At 41.6% G+C, this 18,724-nt stretch overlaps 1 protein-coding gene across 1 annotated transcript in view; it reads right to left on the reverse strand.

Moving 5' to 3' along the window:
- MAST1 (microtubule associated serine/threonine kinase 1) overlaps positions 1–18,724 on the reverse strand; it is a 90,108-nt gene that overhangs the window by 28,539 nt on the left and 42,845 nt on the right. The window contains exons 6-10 of the mRNA XM_060763624.2: positions 16,858–16,933; positions 14,095–14,304; positions 13,681–13,782; positions 9,229–9,361; positions 4,346–4,413 (exon numbers count right to left, since the gene is read on the reverse strand). Of these exons, the coding sequence (XP_060619607.2) occupies positions 4,346–4,413; positions 9,229–9,361; positions 13,681–13,782; positions 14,095–14,304; positions 16,858–16,933 (589 nt within the window). The remainder of the gene's footprint in view (positions 1–4,345; positions 4,414–9,228; positions 9,362–13,680; positions 13,783–14,094; positions 14,305–16,857; positions 16,934–18,724) is intronic.

Here is an 18,724-nt window from a genome sequence, read left to right on the forward strand (position 1 = left end):
ATGCTCTCTGGATAAGGATGAACTACAACTCCCATATGCCAAGGGAGTCACCCCCAAATCCTGCCTGTATTTAGAGTTGGCCATGATGAGTCTGTGTGCCAAGTGTGGTAAAGATTCATTGTCAGTTGAGTTGTCTGTGTAAGTGGATACCTCCGCCACATACATACACATTTTTCATTTTTATTATGTGTATAGATAGTACAACAATCTGCATTTATGGGATGATCTCTCTGGGCTCAGTAGCAGAGTGCTTGCTGAAGCTGTTCCTCTATACTCTGGTGTTTGTGTGGGGTGAGAAAGACCCACAAACTGTTGCTGGTCAATGCTGGGGAGCAGAAGCTTTACTGGTGTGTTAGAGACCCACAGTGTTGGCGGAGAGAGACCCACAGTAAACGGCAGCCACAGCTTTACTTCTTCCCCCTGAGGACACACAATACCTAAAGCAGAGTGTCTTGCTCCTCAATTCACTGAAGAGACTTTGACTTTGACTTTCTATGTCTTTCAGCATGCACAGAACGACCCACCAGGACCTGATGGAGGAGGCAACCTTGTACTATGTCTTATCACTATGTCTTATTTTTGGGGCATAGTATTGCGCAAATGCTTAGAAATCCCGCTATGGCTTATTTTATGGGTATGTCTTATTCTCGGGGAAACAGAGTACGCTGCATAGCCAGGCCTATCAGTATGTCTTATTTTTGGGGTATGGCTTATATTGCGCAAATGCTTAGCAATCATGCTACGGCTTATTTTATGGATGCGTCTTATTTTGGGGGAAACAGGGTAGCATTTCTTCAGGGGGAAAAAATCACATTCTAATTAACAGTGCTCCATGCAGTCATGCTGGCCACATGACCTTGGAGGTGTCTATGGACAACGGCAGCTCCGTAGCTTAGAAATGGAGATGAGCACCACCATCTGAGGATGGGGATCGTTTGGAATAAAAAGATCATTCTAGGTAAAACACTCATTTTGATTGCCTACTAGTGACAGATTAAGGAATTTCCAGTTATCTAATTTCTTTTTGATATTTTTCCAGGCGTTTTCATAATTATCTTTTAGCAGGTGTGAATTGGAAGTTGAAATTATAATTCCTACGTATTTATTTTTTTCCACTATTTTAATTTCTGCTATTTCTTGTAATTTTTCCTTTCTTTCACGACTGGACTTAATGTCAGGTGAAAACGTTTACCTTTACCTTTCCTACCCAGTTTTTATAATCCTTTGAACATATGTAAGATACATTCAACTCCTAGCATCCTTCTGCTTCTTTCTTTCATAAGGGCTATCACAAGGATTGATTCTGATTTCCCCATATAGCTAAGGGCAAATATGACACAAGAAATATTTGGTCCATGTCATCTTCTTGCCTAATCAGCTAGGATACTGTTCAGGATGGACTTATGGATTTGCAAACTTGGAGGTTGAGAAGTTGCTGAAGAAAATGTCTTCTGATAGCTTCCATATCAGCAAGGCAACAAATATGCTCCGGATTAAATCCAAACTTGAACCATCCAAGGTGCTAAACCCTATACCCCAAGACTTTGGATACATTCCTAAAAGCTCAGAGTAAAAACAGGCCAATGGTATGGAAGCCACCATGGGCACAGCTTCATAATTTTATCTCCAATGCTATGCCTTGTTCTGGTGCTAATGTTGTTCTAGGAAGGACGTTTCCTGCCTGTCCAGCTATGGGGGGACTCCATAGCTGGAGTCCCCCCATAGAAACAGTTGCAGACACACCCTCTTTCTATAGGAATTGATTTGACATATGTTTCATTACGTATTTGTATCTTCCTTTCCATCTCAAAGGAATGTCATGACCTGTAATTGTGTTACCATCAAAAAACAAAACATGCAATTCAAGTCTGCAGATCAATAAATATCAAAAATCCCAATCTCTTTTCTTCAGCCAATTTAATCCAAAGCACACGCCGTCCACCTGTTGGGCCTCAGCCGGTGTTTGAGCCTGAATCTGTGATTGTGTTTCCACCTCCTAATGTTTCTGATGTTTCTGGTTCTGATTTGGATAGTCAGTCTGATGTGATCAATGAGGATGAGGTGCAAAATAGAGACACTTTGGACAATAAGGCTACTGATCGAGAGGGTTCGGGGAAAGGCCAAATTTCCATGAGAAAGTTTGTCAGAACAAGGGAAGAAAGTTTACTCCCTTCTCCAGGCTTGCGTTTGCAAGATAGCTTGACACCTGGTAGAGTTAATGAGGAGATAGATAAGACCAGTCGCTGTCTGGAAATTAGCCAGAACCGTCAAGAGGCCCAATGTTTACGCAGATCAGAAAGAATTCGGCAGTTAAGGCCAAAAACTGGGGAGAGTAGGAACCAGTTTTTGGGATTTATAGAGTGCCCTTAGAGAATCTTCTTCAGATCAGGCATCGTTTGGAATCAAGTCTCATGAAAATTCCTGTTTCAAGTGGTCTCGTCTCCAAGGATAAATCTTGCTTTTCAAGTGGATTAGCAGGGGCTAGTCTGTTCATGGTTTCCTATTGAAGGCTTTTAGACATTCATTGCATTGGATTATTTGTGCAAGCTTTTTGGACATTGCTATTATTCCTATGTTTGGACACTGCTTACTGCTGGTTGGACACCTGCAGCCATTCCACCCAGGGGAGATGGACGACGATGCTTGTTTGCTTTTGGACTTTTACCTCATCTCTTTTATTGGCTCCAGTATTTCTTCAAATAAAAAGGACCCTTCCTTTATTCATGGTGTGGTGTGTTAATGATTAGATGGCTCTGTTCCTGCTCTAGGGTACAACACCACCTTACGATGTTTCAAAAAGACCACCTTTATTCATCTCCAAGAGAGCAGATTCATGAATCGAAACTCACTAGAGGCAAGCACCAACAATATCTCTGTTTTCATTACATGTCGCTGCTCTGGAGCGGAACAATGGCTTCAAACTACAAGAGAGGAGATTCCATCTGAACATTAGGAAGAACTTTCTGACTTTGAGCTGTTCAGCAGTGGAACTCTCTGCCCCGGAGTGTGGTGGAGGCTCCTTCTTTGGAGGCTTTTGAACAGAGGCTGGATGGCCATCTGTCGGGGGTGTTTTGAATGCAATTTTCTGCTTCTTGGCAGGGGGTTGGACTGGAGCCTCCATCACACTGATGGGCAGAGAGTTCCACTTCTGAACGGCTCTCAGTCAGGAAGTTCTTCCTCATGTTCAGATGGAATCTCCTTACTTGTATTTTGAAGCCATTGTTCCGCGTCCTAGTCTCCAGGGAAGCAGAAATCAAGCTTGCTCCCTCCTCTCTGTGACTTCCTCTCACATATTTATACATGGCTATCATATCTCCTCTCAGCCTTCTCTTCTTCAGGCTAAACATGCCCAGCTCCTTAAGCCGCTCCTCATAGGGCTTGTTTTCTAGACCCTTGATCATTGTAGTCACCCTCCTCTGGACACATTCCAGCTTGTCAATATCTCTCTTCAATTGTGGTGCCCAGAATTGGACACAATATTCCAGGTGTGGTCTAACCAAAGAAGAATAGAGGGGTAGCATGACTTCCCTAGATCTAGACACTATGCTCCTATTGATGCAGGCCAAAATCCCATTGGCTTTTTTTTTGCCGCCACATCACATTGTAGGATTCTCTTGTTTCTAGTGTGATTCCAATAGCAGTGGTTCTCATCCTGTGGTCCCCAGATGTTTTTGGCCTTCAACTCCCAGAAATCCTAACAGCTGGTAAACTGGCTGGGATTTCTGGGAGTTGTAGGCCAGAAACATCTGGGGACCCCAGGTTGAGAACCACTGCAATAGAGGTTGATCACAGAGTCACACCTGAGGACCTACAGATTCCTAAAAAGAAAATGATAGCAGTTTTCTTTTCCACGGATTTTCCACTTTCATGGGAGTACTGCCCCCCCCCCCAATACCAGCAAATGTAGAGGGCTCACTGTAGAAATAAGTAGGGTGGAATTGCGTGCCTTCCAGATGTTATTAAATGCTGGGTTTCTTCGTACTGCCTAGTGGCTGCTGGGAGATGCAATCTGACAACATATATAAGACCATGCTTCCCCCCCTCTTTTAAATGCACACAACCAAGCCAGCTATTCTGAAACCAGGTTTCTTCATGTTGATTTGCCTGTCCCAATTCCGCTCAAAAGAGATGCCCACCTGAGGCCTAGTGGCAATTGCCACTCTCTTGCACCGTCCGTCCCCCTCCCAGTATCAACCAGGTGGCTTGGGTTGTGGCAACAGCAGCAGAAACAGTGAGCGGAGAAGATAAGGATGCAGATGTGTGTGCATTTGTGTGTGTAAGAAAGCTGGGGGAGAAAGGCACAGAGCTCGGATGAGGTTGGTTCAGCTGCCCCCCGAATACTGACCTCGGCAAATTCCTCTGTGTCAGGTGTGTTGGATCCTCCGCTATCGTGCTCCTCCACATACAGCACATCTGACGACAACAGGGTTTGGAAAGAGCCAAAGGGAGAGCCAAGGGAACAAGGCTTTAGCAACCCCATTGTCATTCATGGAAGCACAGAAAGGGCGAAACCGAGACATACGCACAGCCATGCATAGTCCTAAATGTACATGCACAGGGCACACGGTGACATGCTAACTGATGAGTGTGGATGTGAGAGAGTGGGCAAATTGGGAGGCACAACTGTGTTGACACCAAATCATACATGCATTGCATCATAATACACGTCTGAAAGAGATATGCAAATAAGTATGCGCATGGAGATTTGCATATAATAGCAGTTTCATTTACATGCACACTGGAATATAAAAGGAATTGTGAAACCCTGTCCACACAAATGAACAACTATAGACTAATACAAATACACTCAGACACCACTTTAACAAGTGTAAGATGATGCTGGAATCTATTCTATCTAATAGGCATGCAAATGTATTTTGATTAACTAATTTGTGGGCATGATAAAATAATGCTGATAATTTCAACTGCATGGCAAACAACTACTCTGACATGAGATCTTTTGGAACATTTGGTCCCTTTTGTTTATTTCGGTGTCAAGATTTTGACCCCCAGTAGAGACTCTTCTGGACTCTGGGCAAAACAACCTAAGATGTGCCCATTTTCTTCCCTGTGGAGTGAAAAAAAATCGGGTAGAGTGCATTTTAACTGGGATTCTCCCCCCCCCCCCTGATTCTGATCTGATCCCCCCCCCCTCCGATTCTGATCTGATCAAACCCCAAACTTTTTTTCTCTGTGTCTTTTTGTTTTAAAAATGCTAGAAAGTCACTCCATATCACCCACATGTTTCACCTGATGTGAAGGAAGATGTCCAGCCTAGGTAATGAAATTAAGTCTTTTTGTGTGTGTGTGTCAGGAGCTACTTGAGAAACTACAAGTTGTTACTGGTGTGAAAGAATTGGCTGTCTGCAAGGACATTGCAAGGGACACCCGGATGTTTGATGTTTTACCATCCTTGTGAGAGGTTCTCTCATGTCCCTGCATGGGGAGCTGGAGCTGACAGAGGGAGCTTAGCCTGAACTCTCCAGATTCGAACCGCTGACCTATTAGTAAACAATTCTGCTGGCACAAGGGTTTAACCCATTGCACTATCAGGGGCAAGTCTATATTCAATTCCATGTTTCAACATTATTTCAGTATGGTTTGACTTTTTTTAAATCAATGCAGCAAATGGCAACTAGTTCAGGACAGTTTGATTTTTTTAAAAAAAACAAAAACCAAGAAAATTGTTAAGAAAAATAAATCACTTAATAGGAGACCAAGATAAACAAAACTGTTTTGAATCTGTTTGTCCCCCTGTCTCTTACCATTTAATCACTATCCATTGATTACATAAAATTGCTTGTGTGTGTGTTTGAAACACAGAAAAAGGAGAGAAAATGAGGGGGGCAATAAACTAGTCAAGGTAGGACCAGGTTTGAAGACATCATGGACAAAAATGGGTGTTCTTCTAACAGTTGTGAGGAATGTACTCCAAACTTAAGTCCATAACTGCCCTGCATGTTTATTTATGGCTTTTTGAGGTAGTAGTACAGACAAATGTCTTCACTAAGAACCATGCATTAAAATCGCCCGGAACAGAGAAATATCTAATTTAAGAAACATAAAAATCCAAGGGCTAGGGCTAGTCCCACCATTAGAGATGATGATCTGCCAACCCCCAACAAAATCATTCCCTCCATTCATCCCCAAAGGCTTGCAAGTACCGAGACTATCTTTCAAAAAGGCAGTATGCAACAGGGACATTTTTGTACATTTAGCCAGATCCTGCTGCCTGATACTATGTGTAGTGCTGGGTATGGGTTAAAATGAAAACCCAGGGCCAAAATAAGCAATGGGTCCTGCTAGACCTACCCAAAGATGCCACCCGTGAGCTCAGATATACTCCCATGACTGAACGTTGTTCCTTCCTATTATGTATTGCATCCACACACAAAATGCACACATCGAGCAAAAGGATTACTGATTCAACTACTATGGGGATTATACAATATGGTGGGACAGGGACCAGGCTGCTTCCCTTTTGGTTTCCTGGAAATTTTTACATGGAGACTACAAAGAGAGCCAGTACAGAGTGGCAGTGTTTTGAGTGTTGGACTAGGAACCCGGGAGATCAGGATTAAAATCTTTGCTTGGCCATGGAAACCTGCCGAGTAACCTTGATCAAGTCATATTCTCTCTGCCCCAAAGCAAACCAATCCCTACCTCGACAAATATCCTCAGAAGACTTTGTCATAAATTCACCTTAAGAGTTGTCACAAGGAAGAAATGACTGAAAAGCCCACAATAAAGAGTATATGCTTTGTTTTAAAGTCAACTGAAAGTGGGCAAGTAGGGCCTGTGCTTTCTCTTTATCTGTAGTTGAACATCAGTAGGGCACTGATGGTCTAGATCAGAGCTTCTTAAACCTTTCCTATGTTTGACCCCTTTCCATGGGTTGCCCTGACATGACAAATAAATAAATAAAAAACCCTTTCCATCTGAGAAATCTTCTCGTGACCCCAGGTATATAGGTATATAAAATCGATATGAATATCAAACATTTGCTGATAACATTTTGTAACAAAAAAAATGAAAAATGTTCTGGTCCTGGTTTGAAAGCATTATTTACTGTTTAATTATGTGGTACTAACTTCAAAAGTATTTGTTATACTCCAGAAACTTCATCTTTGTGGCTTCTACAAACTATGTTGCATTGCTTGAGACTCAATGAGATATTAAACAGGCTGATTTTACTTCTTTAGGAATACAGTTGAAGCATTTTTACAGAGTCCACTTTAAACACTGGATGCTGTTGCTAACAGATTTGTGTAAAAGAGTGGCATTCAGAAATTGTTGCCGAATTTTTTTCACGACCCTAACATTGAGCTAAAGGGACCCCATTGAGGGTCAGGACCCACAGTTGAAGAAGCAGTGGTCTAGACACAGGTTTGCCATTTTAGATTTTTTTTAAAAAAACAATTGTCGTGTCAGGAGCAACTTGAGAAACTGCAAGTCGCTTCTGGTGTGAGAGAATTGGCCGTTTGCAAAGACATTGCCCAGGGACGCCCGGATGATTTGATGTTTTATCATCCTTGTGGGAGGCTTCTCTCATGTCCCCGTATGAGGAGCTGGAGCTGACAGAGGGAGCTCATCCACCTCTCCCCAGATTCGAACCTATGACCTGTCGGTCTTTAGTCCTGCCGGCACAGGGGTTTAACCCACTGCACCACCGGGGACTCATAGATAAAATTAAGTCTTAGGAATGATATGAGAAGAGGCTTGTTGTGGACTTTGTTTTCCACAAAAGCTAACTCAATTCTCTCTAATGGCCAATGCCTCTACAGTACAGATGCATGGTGCAATGGATGAAGTTAGAATTTTTGTGTGTAAGGATGCTCTAAAACTACAAAGCAAAAATAAATGCATTAAATATCTTTAAAGGATTTGCTGATCTGTGTTAAGTGAATCATTAAGTGCTTATAATTTTCAAAAGTACAGTGCTAGAAGCAAGGTTTGAGAATGTGTTGCCCTCCAAATGTTGCTGGTCTGCAAGTACTATCAGCCATCACCATTGCCTATGAGGACTACAATCAATAGGAGTGGCAATCCAATAACATCACATGGAAAATGGTTCCTCTTCTCTGGACGAAGGTCTAACTAACTCAGCAGTATGCTAGCTCAAAATGGTTACTTAGGAACTGACTAGTGGTCTGTGATCTGTCTTCTCACCCAACAACTCTGCCCTGAAGAATGTCAAATGAGCTTGGCTTCCTTAATAACATCTTGGAACTCCTAAGAACTTGCAAAGCCTTGCTTCTGGACAACCTGCCCACCCAGATCCCATTAGCGATATCGCATCTTCTGTGTTTCTTCATAGTTGTATGAGGGGTATTTTTTAAGTAAGGTCCGTTTTGTTGTAGACACTAGTAGTTTGTGAGCATACCGCAACAAGCACATGCGTCGTGTACCGGCATGCCTCGGGAACAACTGTGCTCATTTTCTGCTCTGTAGCTAACCTGTACGGTTCTGTTCTGTGCTTTAAAAATGTTTAAGACTATCAACTCACCCACCACATGTGAGGTTCGCTCAGTGATACAGCTTCTGTCAGCAAGGAACCTGCCTGCTGCAGAAATTCATCGACAGATTTGTGAAGTGTACGGTGATACTGTTATGAGTGAAAGCAAAGTGCATACGTGGGTACGACAATTCAGAGATGGCCGTGACATCATCCATGATGTGACGACTTGAAAACGGCAGTGAACTCTTATCGGAGCAGGCGGCAAGTTTTTATGAAGAGGGTATTTTAAAATTGGTTCAGAGGTATGATAAGTGTTTGAACAAACTTGGCAACTATGTCGAAAAATAGTTCTATGTCGAGAGTGAACTTTCTGAAAATAAATTTACTTTTTTGAAATAAACTTTCGTTGTGTACTTATGTTCCAACGGACCTTACCTAAAAAATACTCCTCATATTTGCATCCTATCATTACTTAAATGTAGAGGCTGCCATAAATGTTTCACAAGAAATGTGATTTGCCGAGGCAAGAAGACTTCTTCTGGGGAGGGGGGACGGACCACTTTGTTTCTTACACTTAATGTAAATGTCAGACTCAAAAGCCAAGGTGAAGAGTGACTTGACACAAACCCACAAAACTTACAAGATGAGCATGCTGACACATGCATGAAACCACACACAGATGTACAGTCACAGGACAATACAAATATCATGGCTCAGGTACGGATGTATACGATTGCCTGCTTTCCTGCAGGTGACTTGGGCTGCATTACCTGGGAAGGGGTCTCGGGTGAGTCCCAGCTGGCTGATGATGTAGCGAGGGATGTCTGTTTTCACTAGGTGTCCCTCTTTGGCATGATCCTCAGCAGCTTCCAAGAGGTGGTAAAACTCCTCAGGATTAAACTCCTGGAAGACAACAGCACGGGGCATAGTTAGGGAGTCAGGTTGCTCAAAAAACAGTTTCATCTTACAATTCTTTCCTTGCAACAACCAGAGATTGAAAGAGATTATTTCCCTTTCTGCAACAAAGGTGCCAACGTAGGGTTCTGTAGGGAGTGCCACCTTGTCTAATAACACTGGCCAACACACATTTTGATGCCCCAAATGTCAGACCTGTTTCTGAGTATATTTGATCTTCTGATTCCAAAAACGATACCAGTTCCCTCCTATCAGCTCTAGTTTTTGAGATACAGAACATATGCCCTCTACCAGTCATCATCTGCTCACCCATAAAAAACCATGAAAACCATTGTACCTAAGAAACCAGAGCTGATGCAGTCATCCAATGCAATTTTCCGAATCACTGCCCCAAATACCCCCAGGAACAGGCCTAAAAACCAAGACACCAAGAAAAAAAACCTAGTTGGGCTGTGTATTCAAATCAGCAATATGTCTTTGGCTAGGTATATGGCTCAGGATAACCCATGTTGAACCCTAGTATAGATGAGAAGCCTCCTGGATGATCTTGAGCCAGCCCAACCTGCTCCAAAAAGTTAATGTGAGAATGGAATAGGATGGCCCTTATGTACATCAACCAAAGTTCATAGGATAAAGTGGAGGGATGGGGAGTTATGAAGTTACGTATTTATTTGTATTATTATTTGAAACACAAGATTCGTACACACAGCAAACAAGATCACTATGCTGACTGTTGTATTGGATTACACGTTAGACACTTCCCAAGTGTCTAGGACTGTGTGCTGTATCAGCAAATAATGCGTGTAGATTCCAGTAGGGTGGCCTTTTGCAGCTGGCAGATAGTAATTTTGTCAGCGCTGATTGTGTTTAAGTGCAGGCCAAGGTCTTTAGGCACTGTACTCAGTGTGACGATAACCACTGGGACCACCTTCTGTCTTGTGCCAGAGTCTTTGCAGTTTGATGTTTCAATCCTCCTATTGTGTCAGTTGATTTTCTTCAGTCACCTGGGATTTCAACATCGACAATCCATACTTGTTTTCTTAACACGATCGTGAGGTCAGGAGTATTGTGCTCCAAAACTCTGTCAGTCTGAATTTGGAAGTCCAAGAGTAGCTTGACATGTTCATTTTGTATAACTTTTTAGGCTTGTGACAGTCTGCATTTTTGGGTCATCCGCTGATTCTTCAATCCTGGCCTTAATGGCATTGGTTCTGATGGCTTGCTCCTGGGCTGCAAGAATCAGGCCTTCTGTCTCCTTCTTCAGGGTTCCATTTGTGAGCCATAACCAGGTCTTCTCCTTATCAAGTTTTTTTTTCAATTTTGTCAAGGAACTGCCCATGAAATGCTTTGTTGTGCCAGCTTTTTTTTTTTTGTCATGTCAGAAGTCGCTTCTGGTGTGAGAGAATTGGCCATCTGCAAGGACATTGCCCAGGAGACGCCCGGATGATTTTGATGTTTTTATCATCCTTGTGGGAGGCTTCTCTCATGTCCCCGCATGAGAAGCTGGAGCTGATAGAGGGAGCTCATCTGCCTCCCCCGGGATTCGAACCTGTGACCTGTCGGTCTTCAGTCCTGCCAGCACAGGGGTTTAACCCACTGTGCCACCGGGGGCTCCGTTGTGCCAGCTGTCAGCTCTGGTTATTATTATTATTATTATTATTATAAATTATTATTATTCCAAAAGCTTTTTCCTTTTCTCCATTTTTTCTTTAAACTCATCTATTTCTGCTCCTCACATCCCTCTGCTGCTGCTTTCTTGCAGCTCTCTTCATTTCCTCATCAGCCATCCTTGAATTCTCAGCCACAGACACCGCATTAATCTGGCGAATTCAATGCAAAGGCAGCCTCCTCAATGACAAGCCAGCTGGCAGGCGGCCAGGTAGAGGAAGTGCTGCCTTGCTATTGGCTGGTGTGTTGCCAGGGAAACCAACAGGCACCTTCCAAAAAAAAGGTAGCTTGGAACAGGTGGAGGGAAGCGGATGATGCACCTGTGACCTCCGGATGGATGGCAAGGCAGGGAGACAGGAAGAAATGCTTAATCTGAGCCAAAGCTCCATTTGGATCAGAGAAAATTTCCCCTTTTTGGAGCGTCAGCCTGGAATAATGTTGCCGGAGGGAAAACTGGAGGGGTGTCCTGTACCTTTAATGGGTTGTCAAACTTTTTTTCTAATTGTGACCTCCTGGCTTGGGAAATTTCTACGGAAATATCTATATAAATAAAAATGTAATGTTCATTTGTGGAATTAACATAACTCAAAAACCACTGGACGAACTGACACCAAATTTGGACACAATAAACCTATTAGGCCAACGAGTGATGATCACTCATAAAAACACTCAAAAACACAGCAGAAGAGACTTAAAAAGCCAAAAAACAAAAATTACATTGCAACGTATGCGCAAAACCACATATATATACGCAAACAGACATGTACACAAATATATACACATATACACAGACTGGGCCGCAGCAATGCATGACATGGGACGGCTAGTAGGTATGTAAGATGGGTATACAAACCATATATTTACTGATAATACTATGTAACCTGATTTTTGTTCTTGGGTTATAAAAGTAATTTCCTAATTGGTTCATAAAAATGTGAAAAAAGTTTATTCAACTGCAAAAACTTTATTTCTGCGGGACATCTTATAGTTTTTCAATGAACGTCTCACAGAGTCTCAACCAATTCAACCCGCCTACATCACAAGTATGTTTGGTAGGGATGAGAGACAGGGCCTTCTCAGTGGTGGCCCCTCGGCTGTGGAATGCCCTTCTTACAAATATTAGATCGGCCCCCTCCCTGTTGACATTTTGGAGGAAAGTGAAGACCTGGTTGTTCAAGCAGGCATTTGAATAGGCAGTGTAACGAACATAGGAATATGGAACAATTGGATGATGAGACCGGATCTTGATTTTAACTATGAGAGGCTAATTAGATGTTTTATTGATTTATATTGGCTGTTTATTATGCTACTGTTTTAATTGTTTTTAACCCTTTTATGATGTTTTTGAGCATTGAATTTTGCTATTGTTAACCGCTCTGCGTCGCCCGAGGAGAGCGGTATATAAATATAGATAACAAATAAATAAATAAATAATTTAGTTTGTGGCAGCCTCAAGAACAAAATTTCTGGAGTACAACAACTACTTTCAAAGTAAGTACTGCACAATTAAACAGAAATAACACTTTCAAACCAGAAACAGGAAAAAAATAAAATTTTGTTTCATAGTGTAATAAGTTATGTAGTAATTTATTTTAAAACCATTCTTTGATGTGCACATCATTTTACCACTTATTGAAAATGAAAGCCATACTAATGAGATGGGCGTGCTTGTTTATCTCTATAAATAAATAAGTAATGTTTGTTTGTGGGATTAACATAACTCAAAAACCACTGGACGAATTGACACCAAATTTGGACACAATACACCTATCAGGCCAACAAGTGACTGCCACTCATAAAAAGACTGAAAAAATACACCAGAAGAGACTTAAAAAAACAAAAAATAAAAATACATTACAACACATATGCACAACCACACATATATACAAATATATATACACACATATACAGTCACAAAGCACATATACACAGACTGGGCCACAGCAATGCATGGCAGCGGACGTCTAGTTTTTCAATAAAAGATTAAATCTTGATACTGCAGACTGCAGAACATCTTCAACATTTTTCATTATATGCTGGCCTGCTTGGTTTGCAGCCTCCAGTGGCAGAATAGACTCTGCTTCCCTCTTGGATTTGTGTAAATGTCAAAAACAGACACTAGGTGGCAAACTGCTCAAATATGTCACGACCCCAACATTCAGTGAGAGGTTCCCAAATGGGGTCAGGACCCACATTTTTTAAATAAACTTTGTTATAGAAGAGGTGTTGCTTCTAGGATGGTTGCCGAACATGCAACACTGGCTGAAATCTGCAAAATGATAAAAGGTCCAGCCTCCTTCTCCAGTTTTTCCCTACACAACCCCACCTTGGCATTATGTCAAGCAAGAGCCAGACAAAAGGAATGCATTCCCTAAGGTGCTCCACAGTCACTTGGCAGAATTGGGTCCCAAATGTTGAGGGTCATGGGCTGTTTTTTTTTTTTTTCCATGTCAGGAGTGACTTGAGAAACTGCAAGTCACTTCTGGTAAGAGAGAACTTGTCATCTGCAAGGACATTGCTCAGGGGACGCCTGGATGTTTTACCATCAGGATGAAAACTGGGCCACATATTTGTGAGCCCACTTGCCAATTCCTACACTTATACACATTTCTACATGCATGCATCCCTCAGGACCTCACCAGGCACTCCAGTAGGCGAGCTGGACGTGAGATGATGATCAGCAGCTTCTTCACTAGTTGAGTGACAAAAGTCACCTCCTCACTCTCTGACCGTTCATAGGCCTACAAACAAAATGGATAAGTTGGTCATGAGCAAAGAAGTTATGACCCCTCCAATGGGATACCCTTATAACCCCACATCTTTCTGAGTCATATCATTATATCACTCACACTCTCTATACTCCCATGGCTCCCTTTGTTGTGGTTGCCTCCTTCTCAATTTACCATCACCTACTCTTAAGCTCGGTTTCTCCTACAAAAGTCAACCCACGTTCTGCATGCTACTGCCTCCATCTTTCTCCACTGGCTCCTACACTTTCCACTTTCTGTGTACATCCCTCTTGAACACCCTCCATTGACAAAGGTGCTGCTCACGTCTTTCAGGAGCTTCTCCATGTTCTCTTGCAACTCGTAGAAGTAGACCGTGGTGATGAGGCCATCCTGGGACTTGGTTAAACAGTCTCGGGCCAACTCAATGACCTGGTGGTGGATGAAGCTCAGTGCCCCGTCGGCCAAAGGCAACACACTGTCTGGTTCATAACTCCTGATGAAATCTTTCAGCTTCTCTTCCATTTGCGCCGTGGCCTGTGGAGGTAAGAAACAGAGTCTCTTCCATCAGAAAAAATAATAAATTCATGCTAGATCCTAAATCTTGCTCCTTTCACACTCCTGGTTTCCAACCATACAACTGCAAGCCGACTGACTGCAGTCTCTGCATAGTTAGGTTCTAGATCTTGAGAATACTTTCCATGTTGTCTTTCTATTTAAGCAAATTGTTTGGGAAGTCACAGCTGGCCCTTAATCCACAATAAGACAACGATATCTGTCTATCTATCTATCTATCTATCTATCTATCTATCTATCTATCTAGTCTGTCACTCTTTTCCCTCTATTGGCCCTGGGATCGGGCTTTCAACCAGTAACAGGAGTAGGACAATATGAGACTACAAATAAATATAATGAAGACTTGGACCGGTCCTGGAATATGATTTGGATCATGTGATTTTAATTGATGTTTTAATGCTATGTTTTTAATAGATTTGGTTTTAACGGTTTTGTTTATGTATTAATAAATGGCATTGAATTGTTGCCTTTGTAAGGCCGCCCTGAGTCCCCTTCTGGGTTGAGAAAGACGGGATATAAATGGAATAAATAAATAAATAAATAAATATTGGCATTTTTCACATCCAACTTTATAGGTCCTTCTTTTCCCCCCCAATACTACAAGCAATAAAAACTGCTTATTCATAATAATGACTATTTATATAAATAGCAGGGGCATATCTTTCTTTCTCAACCCTGTTGTACCCGATCTCAAGCCTCAAGGAGAGGCAGATGATAAAATTACACTACGTAACACAATTTTTGGTCCTGGGTTATCAATGTCTTAAAAACATGGAAAAGGTTTATTAAACTGCAAAACCTTTGTTTTTGCAGGACATCCTGCAGCACAGTTTGCTATAGGTTGCTCAATCAATTCAACATAGTTTGTGGCGCCACAAAAATGAAGTTTTTGGAGTATAACAACTACTTTCAAAGTAAGCATCACACAACAGAACAGGCGTAACACTTTCAAACCAGGAACAGATTTTTTTTCAAATTTTGTTACATAGTGTTGTTATTATTATTTTCGTTTATAAATGAACCCACTTGGTTCTGATCCTAGGTTCAGCCTTGTTTCCCTTCCCTGCCCTTCCCTTCATTCTGTTCAAGCCTGTATAAATACCGAAATAGTCTTGAGAACAAGTGAGATAATCAAAAACTCAGAGCAAGAGAACTCAATTAAGACAAGCTTTCCAGTACTGGCATTTTTTGAAAGTGATAGTCTTCAACTCTCACCATGATTAAAACGCTGTGTAGATCTGCCATCTAGACCAGGGGTCCTCAAACTAAAGCCTGAGGGCCGGATACAGCCCTCCAAGGTCATTTACCCGGCCCTCGCTCAGGGTCAACCTAAGTCTAGAAAGCACACACCACCACCACCAACAACAACAACAATCCTATCTCATCAGCCAAAGGCAGGCCCACACTTCCCATTGAAATACTAATAAGTTTATATTTGTTAAAATTGCTCTTCATTTTAATTATTGTATTGTTTTAAGTCTCCCTTATAAAAATAATTCTGCTCCTTTATCTCACCCTGAATTTTTAAAATCATTTTATGTACATGCGGCCCGCTCACTATCATTACGTTTGGTTTACTGTTTTTTTCTTTTTCTTTTGTTTTGTGTATATTGTTTATATACTTATATGTTTTATATTTTAATGCTATGTTGTTTATTTTATTGCAATTTGTATCTTATTCTATTATAACTTGTTGTTTGGACTTGGCTCATGTAAGCCGCCCCGAGTCCCCGTTGGGGGAGATGGTGGCAGGGTATAAATAAAGTTTATTGTTATTATATTTATTATGCAGCGTTTTTTGCACTGCAAATAAGATATGTGCAGTATGCATAGGAATCCAAATTATGGTTGTTGTTTTTTTCAAATTATAATCTGGCCCTCCAACAGTTTGAGGGACTGTGACCTGGCCCCCTGTTTAAAAAGTTTGAGGACCCCTGGTCTAGATAGATCTACACAGAAACCATCCCATTCAACAAGGCCTGATGCTACTATTGTTTTTTGGTGCTTTACGTCGATTCTTGACTTATGGCTATCTCATAATTCATTAGCCATGGTTATTTGCCATGCAATCGAAGAATGATGAAATATGTAGTCTTACACATCAGGAAGACAATAGTTTGGGACTGTTTTAATGTGTGTCAATACAGGGCCCTTCCACATAGATGTATAAAATCCACAAGAATACCGATCCAACTCGTCCAACGAGGGATCGCCTAAATAAGTAAAGTAAGTAAGTAAGTATAAAATCCACATTGAACTGGATTATATGGCAGTGTGGACTCAGATGTTCCAGCTCAAAGCAGATATTGTGGATTATCTGCCTTGATATTCTGGGTTATGTGGCTGTGTGGAAGGGCCCACAAAGTATTTGTCTCTCTTTCGCTTGCCAATAAGGATGATTCAGTGAAATAAATCCCTTAGCTGCTAGCAGTGTTCTTGGTTGTTTTTCTGGTTTCCAAATAAAGTGGCCTCCAGAGAATGATCTTTGAGACATGTGAGATCTTCAGTCCTTACCTTGGGAAATCGTTCTTTGTAAACATGGTTCATCATCACTATCTCATTGTCATGGGAAGAAGGAGACCGGCCCGGGCTGCATAAAAGAAAGGGACAAATTAGCTGCTGATGAGAAGCTCTTCTCTGCCATTCACATCTTCCCAAATTCTAGTTGATGGTTTAATCTTTATTCTTTGATTGCCAAGGCAGTAATAAACTTTATAGGAAAAGGTAGAGAGAAGATAAGCAAGATCCCCCCAGAGATCTCTGGGTGATTTGCAATAGATTGGAAAGTCTGTCACACTCCCAAGTGTTTCACAACGACAACAAGAGAAAAACAAAAAGGCTCCCATGCCTTTTGTAATTAGGCTGCTCGAAATGAAGGAACTTGGAGGAGAAAAGCCAGGAATGGGTTTTTGTATGCTTATTTCATGTGAGTAGCACCAGTCAAGAACTGTTCTAGCAAACAGAATGGACCATATCTATATAAATAAAAATGTAACGTTCGTTTGTGGGATTAACATAATTCAAAAAACCACTGGACGAATTGACCCCAAATTTGGACACAATACACCTCTCAGGCCAACAAGTGACCATCACTCATAAAAACACTGAAAAACACAGCAGAAGGAACTTAAAAAGCAAAAAAAACCCACCCCAAAATACATTACAACGCATGCGCAAAACCACATATATACACAAACAACAACAATTTTTTTATTGATTAGCCAGTTGGCCTTATCAAAACCAAACAGTGCAGACACAACATCCAACATACAACATACCTCTAGTCCTCTTAAAATAAAATACAAATATACAGGTAGCCATAGATATATGCATCAACTATCCTGGTCTCCCCTACACTGCACCCCAATCTGATCTATGTACTCCGATCTCCTTTTAGCAGCTTTATATATACACAAGCACACATATAAACAAATATATACGCACATATATATGCATATATGCACACACAAAACACATATACACAGACTGGGCCACAGCAATCCGTGGCAGGGGACAGCTAGTGCTACATAAACCATTTCTAAAAGTCACCCATTTTATATTGGATAGACAAAACAAGACATCGAGGATGATAAGCTTATGGGGAAAATGAAGGACAGACAGTGAGCTGCAGGTTGGAACAACACAAGCCCTTCTTGTACTGGAAGAGGAAGGCAGTAAAAAGTATTTTCATATTACTTCTATTATTACTTGCACCTTTGATCAAGGTTAAACTCTGAGGACAGGACACTCTCTAGCACAATCCATTCTGGAAATTTAGCCATTAAGGATTAAAGAAGCATAAGGATAATAGAAGGACACAACATGATGACATGTTGCAATTCTGGAAAGTTTACAAGAGAGACATTAGCAATTAGCTCTTTGTTTCCTAGGAGACAAAAAGGCGGGAGGCAAACAAATGGATAGCTACAACCACAGAAGGACTTACTCTATATTAAGTGTGTGTAGCATTGATAGGCAAACACATACCCTCCAACATTTCACACCAGGGACACATATGGACTAGCAACACAAAGTGTGATCAAAATGGTAAAGGCTTTTTTTTTAATGATAAAGACCATACAAGCTAGGAGAAGCTGCAGCCTTTTGCTCTTGCCTAAGCCTGCTGGGAAGGGCAGGAGTCTACCTCCTCCTCTATTCTCCTCCTAGCTGGGTCGTGCATTAGCACAGCAGATTAACCGCCAGCTGCAGTAAATCTTGCCAATTGAAAGATTGGCAGTTCAAAGCCCGGGTCACTGTGAGCTCCTGGCCTTTAGCCCAGCTTCTGCCTACCTAACAGTTTGAAAACAAATATGAGTAGATAAGTAAGTACCACTTTAAAGCGGGGAGGTATTTTCAGGCGCCCATAAGGATATGACAGAAA

The sequence above is a fragment of the Anolis sagrei genome, chromosome 2 (genome assembly GCF_037176765.1).
Source record: "Anolis sagrei isolate rAnoSag1 chromosome 2, rAnoSag1.mat, whole genome shotgun sequence".
NCBI classification, from domain to species: domain Eukaryota; kingdom Metazoa; phylum Chordata; class Lepidosauria; order Squamata; family Dactyloidae; genus Anolis; species Anolis sagrei.